The 8239-nt window shown below is 44.2% G+C and overlaps 1 protein-coding gene across 2 annotated transcripts in view; it reads right to left on the reverse strand.

The window, feature by feature from the left end:
* Positions 1 to 1466: 1466 nt before the first annotated feature.
* The window catches only part of LOC123484002 (GATOR complex protein WDR59-like), an 8050-nt gene continuing 1277 nt past the window's right edge, over positions 1467 to 8239 (reverse strand). For both annotated transcript variants that reach the window (XM_045214015.1, XM_045214013.1), the window contains 4 exons: positions 7793 to 7868; positions 3705 to 3825; positions 3343 to 3485; positions 1467 to 2202 (listed from right to left, as the gene is read on the reverse strand). In XM_045214015.1, coding sequence (XP_045069950.1) covers positions 1967 to 2202; positions 3343 to 3485; positions 3705 to 3825; positions 7793 to 7868 — 576 coding nt within the window. In that variant the 3' untranslated portion in view covers positions 1467 to 1966. The remainder of the gene's footprint in view (positions 2203 to 3342; positions 3486 to 3704; positions 3826 to 7792; positions 7869 to 8239) is intronic.

Below are 8239 nucleotides of genomic sequence, written 5' to 3' on the forward strand. Positions count from 1 at the left end.
CTGGCTGTCTCTATGGGTTATATACTGACCTGTACTCTGACTGTCTCTATTGGTTATATACTGACCTGTACTCTGACTGTCTCTATGGGTTATATACTGACCTGTACTCTGACTGTCTCTATGGGTTATATACTGACCTGTACTCTGACTGTCTCTATGGGTTATATACTGACCTGTACTCTGGCTGTCTCTATGGGTTATATACTGACCTGTACTCTGACTGTCTCTATGGGTTATATACTGACCTGTACTCTGACTGTCTCTATGGGTTATACTGTATACTGACCTGTACTCTGACTGTCTCTATGGGTTATATACTGACCTGTACTCTGGCTGTCTCTATGGGTTATATACTGACCTGTAATCTGACTGTCTCTATGGGTTATATACTGACCTGTACTCTGGCTGTCTCTATGGGTTATATACTGACCTGTACTCTGACTGTCTCTATGGGTTATATACTGACCTGTACTCTGACTGTCTCTATGGGTTATATACTGACCTGTACTCTGGCTGTCTCTATGAGTTATATACTGACCTGTACTCTGACTGTCTCTATGGGTTATACTGTATACTGACCTGTACTCTGACTGTCTCTATGGGTTATACTGTATACTGACATGTACTCTGACTGTCTCTATGGGTTATATACTGACCTGTACTCTGACTGTCTCTATGGGTTATATACTGACCTGTACTCTGACTGTCTCTATGGGTTATACTGTATACTGACCTGTACTCTGACTGTCTCTATGGGTTATATACTGACCTGTACTCTGACTGTCTCTATGGGTTATACTGTATACTGACCTGTACTCTGTCTCTATGGGTTATATACTGACCTGTACTCTGGCTGTCTCTATGGGTTATATACTGACCTGTAATCTGACTGTCTCTATGGGTTATACTGTATACTGACCTGTACTCTGACTGTCTCTATGTAGTTAGTTACAGTATACTGTAGTTTACTGTAATCTACTCTACTGCACTCTACTGTATAGTACTGAAATGAACTCTACTGTACTGAACTATACTCAACTGAACTATATAGTACTGTACTCTACTCTACAGTACTGAACTCTACAGTACAGTACTCTACACGGGCGGCAGGTAGCTTAGTGGTTAACAGCGTTGTGCCAGTAACCGAAAGGTTGCTGGTTCTAATCCCCGAGCCGACTAGGTGAAAAATCTGTCGATGTGCCCTTGAGCAAGGCACTTAACCCTAATTGCTCATGTAAGTCGCTCTGGATAAGAGCGTCTGCTAAATGACTAAAATGTAAATGTAAATGTACACTACTGTACTGAACTCTACTCTACTGTATAGTACTGAACTCTACTGAACTCTACACTACTGTACTCTACTCTACTGTGGGGGTTTGAGAGAGAACCATGGCTTTGTACACTTGGTCCTTCCTGTTTCCTGTTTACTAAAACAGACCATTTAAAATAACATGACAACAAACACATTAAACATAAAACATTTATTTCTATACAAATATGGCACATGATCTGTACAGAAATCTTCTTCCTCCAATATTTAGTTTATGAGAGGACCAGTACCGGCCCAGCTAGCACTGAGCGTTGGGATGTGGTTCTGAATGGGTCTGCCATCCACGGATACGTTTCATCTGTTGCATATTAAGTGACAGACAAGAGTTTCAGACAAACAAAAGCTACATCCTCTTCAAGGAATTCAATCAGCCGTTTAGTGTGAGGGGGGAAAATCTAGTCAAGGCATTAAGGCCTTCATAACCAACTCCACCTTTAACATCTCATCATGCAACCCCTCCGGGCTCTCCTACAGCGGTTCAGGATCCAACTAATGGACTGGTGTGTGTGTGTGTGTGTGTACATGTGTTTAGTAGGGTTAAATGTCTGTCAAACCCCCTGCTTTTAGAGCTCTGTGTGTGTGTGTAGTTGTGTGTGTGTGTGTCTGCGTCGGTCTGTGTGTCTCAGTGTGTCTCTCTCAGAAGGTGCTCTGTAGCAGACAGTGACAGCCGCAGCCTGTTGGACATTCGTCCTGTGTTCTGAACCACTCCATCATGTGGGAGGTGTGTCCCCCGTGGCCGCAGCTCAGACAGAAGTTAGAGGAGCCTCGTACAGCCACGTGACAGATGGCACACTGGAAGGTGAACCGCTTACACACAGCACACTGAGTCCCCCGCGCCTGGCTACGACAATGGTAGCAGTACACACCAAACTCTGAAGAGAGAGGGGGAGGAGGAGAGGGGGTGGATGGAGAGAGGAGGGAGGAGGAGAGGGGGAGGAGGAGGAGAGGTTAGGGGGAGGAGGAGGAGGAGGAGGGGGAGGAGGAGGAGGAGGAGAGGGGGAGGAGGAGGAGAGGGTGTGGATGGAGAGAGGAGGAGGAGGAGAGGGGGAGGAGGAGGAGGAGAGGGGGTGGATGGAGAGAGGAGGGAGGAGAGGGGGGAGGAGGAGGAGGAGAGGGTGTGGAGGAGGAGGAGAGGGGGGTGTGGATGGAGAGAGGAGGGAAGTTAGAGTGGGGGGAGGAGGAGGAGGAGAGGGTGTGGATGGAGAGAGGAGGGAGGAGAGGGGGAGGAGGAGGAGGAGAGGGGGAGGATGGAGAGAGGAGGGAAGTTAGAGAGGAGGGAGGAGAGGGGGAGGAGGAGGAGAGGTTAGGGGGGAGGAGGAGGAGGAGGAGAGGGTGTGGATGGAGAGAGGAGGGAAGTTAGAGAGGAGGGAGGAGAGGGGGAGGAGGAGGAGAGGGTGTGGATGGAGAGAGGAGGGAAGTTAGAGAGGGAAGGAGGAGATGGGGAGGAGGAGGAGGAGGAGGAGGAGGAGGAGGAAAGGGGGAGGATGTGGATGGAGAGAGGAGGGAAGTTAGAGAGGGAGGAGGAGGAGGAGGAGAGGGTGTGGATGGAGAGAGGAAACAAATGGAGTCAGTTCAGATTCAATTCAAAGCTCAGAGTTTATCTCTACTGATGATCTCTCTCAGTGAAAATAGAACTCTTCGGGCTCGATTCATCCATATCGCGGCAGTTCAGCGCTATTTAAATTTAAAGGCAATGTTCCCGCTTTTGCGAAGACTGCATTCACGGTAAACGCTCCATATGTCAGCTCAATCGTAAATGACCATTACATTTTAATTGTGATATAGCGCTGAACTTCCGCGATACGTATTGAATGGAGCCCTTCCTTTCTATCTGAGGGGTTTAGTACAGAGTTGGGGTCAATTCCATTTCAATTCAGTCAATTCAGGAAGCAAACTGAAATTCCAATGAAATGTTTTCTCATTGAGAAGCGTTGAGCAGAATTGGAATAGAAAGGCCTGTTTATTTCCTGAATTGACCCGACCCTGGTAAACTATCTATCCAGGAGACTCACCGATGCCTTTGTGAGGTTCAGGAGGACAGGAAGTGAACTTGAGGACCTCTGCTCTCTTTTCCTTCAGACCCCAGCGATGGAGGATCTCCCCGTAACACTTCTTAAAGTCATCGAACTGCAGCGTGTTCGCCGGGTCCAGCAGCCTGGGAGGGGAGAGAGAGAACCATACATCTAGAGCACTTCTGCCCTATGTTCCTATTGCTGCTGGTTTACAACTGGTCCTAGGTAAGATGGCCGACATTGCTGTTCCATTCTGATGCAGACATCAGCCTCTCTGTTGTTCCACTGCATGTCCATGAAGAACACATTGGGTTGTCTTTTATATGTGTTTTCTAACATCTAATTCCGGACACCTCAATGACCTTTTATTCATGTCGTGTTGTTCCCTCTCTCGCTCGCGGGGGTCTGAGTAAACCTGGTTGGCATAGCGATAGTCGTCAGGCGAGGATTCCCCCAAGGGAGGGACGTGTTCCGGGTCTCGACCTGATGAAACAGAGAGAGATCTCCGTTTTACACTGATGTCGTTGACGCTGGGTATCTATGGAGAATATCAGCAGATTTTCCTGTCTGTTCCTCAGGCCAGCTGCAGGTTAGAGTCAAATCATTCCTCTCTACAGGCGCCCGAACCATCCTGAAAGGGGACTGGTGATGATAACTTTATTCCCTATACAGCACACCACTGCTGGACAAAAATAGCACACTTCATTATAGTGAATAGGGTGCAGGCTCTGACCTAAAGTAGTGCACTAGATACACTATATACACAGCAGTATGTGGACACCCCTTCATATTAGTGGATTCTAATAGAGGTGCACTATATATACAGCAGTATGTGGACACCCCTTCATATTAGTGGATTCTAATAGAGATGCACTATATATACAGCAGTATGTGGACACCCCTTCATATTAGTGGATTCTAATAGAGATGCACTATATATACAGCAGTATGTGGACACCCCTTCATATTAGTGGATTCTAATAGAGGTGCACTATATATACAGCAGTATGTGGACACCCCTTCATATTAGTGGATTCTAATAGAGGTGCACTATATATACAGCAGTATGTGGATACCCCTTCATATTAGTGGATTCTAATAGAGATGCACTATATATACAGCAGTATGTGGACACCCCTTCATATTAGTGGATTCTAATAGAGATGCACTATATATACAGCAGTATGTGGACACCCCTTCATATTAGTGGATTCTAATAGAGATACACTATATATACAGCAGTATGTCGACACCCCTTCATATTAGTGGATTCTAATAGAGATACACTATATATACAGCAGTATGTGGACACCCCCTTCATATTAGTGGATTCTAATAGAGATGCACTATATATACAGCAGTATGTGGACACCCCTTCATATTAGTGGATTCTAATAGAGATGCACTATATATACAGCAGTATGTGGACACCCCTTCATATTAGTGGATTCTAATAGAGATACACTATATATACAGCAGTATGTGGACACCCCTTCATATTAGTGGATTCTAATAGAGATGCACTATATATACAGCAGTATGTGGACACCCCTTCATATTAGTGGATTCTAATAGAGATGCACTATATATACAGCAGTATGTGGACACCCCTTCATATTAGTGGATTCTAATAGAGATGCACTATATATACAGCAGTATGTGGACACCCCTTCATATTAGTGGATTCTAATAGAGATACACTATATATACAGCAGTATGTGGACACCCCTTCATATTAGTGGATTCTAATAGAGATACACTATATATACAGCAGTATGTGGACACCCCTTCATATTAGTGGATTCTAATAGAGATGCACTATATATACAGCAGTATGTGGACACCCCTTCATATTAGTGGATTCTAATAGAGATGCACTATATATACAGCAGTATGTGGACACCCCTTCATATTAGTGGATTCTAATAGAGATACACTATATATACAGCAGTATGTGGACACCCCTTCATATTAGTGGATTCTAATAGAGATACACTATATATACAGCAGTATGTGGACACCCCTTCATATTAGTGGATTCTAATAGAGATGCACTATATATACAGCAGTATGTCGACACCCCTTCATATTAGTGGATTCTAATAGAGATGCACTATATATACAGCAGTATGTCGACACCCCTTCATATTAGTGGATTCTAATAGAGATGCACTATATATACAGCAGTATGTGGACACCCCTTCATATTAGTGGATTCTAATAGAGATGCACTATATATATACAGCAGTATGTGGACACCCCTTCATATTAGTGGATTCTAATAGAGATGCACTATATATACAGCAGTATGTGGATACCCCTTCATATTAGTGGATTCTAATAGAGATGCACTATATATACAGCAGTATGTGGATACCCCTTCATATTAGTGGATTCTAATAGAGATGCACTATATATACAGCAGTATGTGGACACCCCTTCATATTAGTGGATTCTAATAGAGATGCACTATATATACAGCAGTATGTGGACACCCCTTCATATTAGTGGATTCTAATAGAGATGCACTATATATACAGCAGTATGTGGACACCCCTTCATATTAGTGGATTCTAATAGAGATGCACTATATATACAGCAGTATGTGGACACCCCTTCATATTAGTGGATTCTAATAGAGATGCACTATATATACAGCAGTATGTGGATACCCCTTCATATTAGTGGATTCTAATAGAGATGCACTATATATACAGCAGTATGTGGACACCCCTTCATATTAGTGGATTCTAATAGAGATGCACTATATATACAGCAGTATGTGGACACCCCTTCATATTAGTGGATTCTAATAGAGATGCACTATATATACAGCAGTATGTGGATACCCCTTCATATTAGTGGATTCTAATAGAGATGCACTATATATACAGCAGTATGTGGACACCCCTTCATATTAGTGGATTCTAATAGAGATGCACTATATATACAGCAGTATGTGGACACCCCTTCATATTAGTGGATTCTAATAGAGATGCACTATATATACAGCAGTATGTGGACACCCCTTCATATTAGTGGATTCTAATAGAGATGCACTATATATACAGCAGTATGTGGACACCCCTTCATATTAGTGGATTCTAATAGAGATGCACTATATATACAGCAGTATGTGGACACCCCTTCATATTAGTGGATTCTAATAGAGATGCACTATATATACAGCAGTATGTGGACACCCCTTCATATTAGTGGATTCTAATAGAGATGCACTATATATACAGCAGTATGTGGACACCCCTTCATATTAGTGGATTCTAATAGAGATGCACTATATATACAGCAGTATGTGGACACCCCTTCATATTAGTGGATTCTAATAGAGATGCACTATATATACAGCAGTATGTGGACACCCCTTCATATTAGTGGATTCTAATAGAGATGCACTATATATACAGCAGTATGTGGACACCCCTTCATATTAGTGGATTCTAATAGAGATGCACTATATATATACAGCAGTATGTGGACACCCCTTCATATTAGTGGATTCTAATAGAGATTGTGTATAAAATCGAGCACACCGCCATAGACAAACATTGGCAGTAGAATGGCCTTACTGAAGAGCTCAGTGACTTTCAACATTGCACAGTCATACATTTACATTTACGTCATTTAGCAGACGCTCTTATCCAGAGCTACTTACAAATTGGTGCATTCACCTTATGATAGCTAGTGGGACAAGCACTTTACAATTATTTATAAAAATATATTTTTTATATATATTTTTTATTTCTGGAGTATATTTTGTATTTTCATTTGGGTGGGGGGGTAGAAGGATTACTTTTATACTATTCCAGGTATTCCTTAAAGAGGTAGGGTTTCAAGTGTCTCCGGAAGGTGGTGAGTGACTCCGCTGTCCTGGCGTCGTGAGGGAGCTTGTTCCACCATTGGGGTGCCAGAGCAGCGAACAGTTTTGACTGGGCTGACTGGGTCATAGGATGCCACCTTTCCAACAAGTCAGTTCGTCAAATTTATGCCCTGCTAGAGGTGCCCCGGTCAACTGTAAGTGCTGTTGTTGTGAAGTGGAAACGTCTAGGAGCAACAACGGCTCAGCCGTGAAGTGGTAGGCCACACAAGCTCACAGAACGGGACCGCCGAGTGCTGAAGCGCGTAGTTTTATCACTTGTGTGCTGAATCGCGGCTGCTCGGCCATGGGTTTCCATGGCAGCCGCACACAAGCCTCAGATCACCATGCACAATGCCAATGTTCCAACATCTAGTGGAAAGCCTTCCCAGAAGAGTGGAGGCTGTTATAGCAGCAAAGGGGGGACCAACTCAATATTAATGGATGTGATTTTGGAACGAGATGTTCAACGAGCAGGTGTCCACATACTTTTGGTCATGTAGTGTACTAGTGAACAGGGTGCTGGCCTCAGAGTCTTCTGGGGTCATACTGTATGTTTCTTTATGGGTTACATACCGACGCTCCAGGTGGTGACGGAGTCTGAGGTGCTGGAACAGGAGCCTGACGTCACAGAGCTGGACGTGTAACTGGGCTGGAGAGACAGAGAGAGAGGGAGAGAGAGAGGGAGAGAGAGAGACAGAGACAGAGAGAGACAGAGAGAGAGAGAGAGAGAGAGAGAGAGAGAGAGAGAGAGAGACAGAGAGAGACAGAGAGAGAGACAGAGAGAGAGAGAGAGAGAGAGAGAGAGAGAGAGAGACAGAGAGAGAGAGAGAGAGAGAGAGCAGAGAGAGACAGAGAGAGAGAGAGAGGACAGAGAGAGAGAGAGAGAGAGAGAGGAGAGAGAGAGACAGAGAGCAGAGAGAGACAGAGAGACAGAGAGAGACAGAGAGAGAGAGAGAGAGAGACAGAGAGAGCGAGAGAGAGAGACAGACAGAGAGAGAGAGACAGAGAGAGAGAGAGAGA

Source organism: Coregonus clupeaformis, unplaced genomic scaffold (assembly GCF_020615455.1).
Source record: "Coregonus clupeaformis isolate EN_2021a unplaced genomic scaffold, ASM2061545v1 scaf0181, whole genome shotgun sequence".
Taxonomy (NCBI): domain Eukaryota; kingdom Metazoa; phylum Chordata; class Actinopteri; order Salmoniformes; family Salmonidae; genus Coregonus; species Coregonus clupeaformis.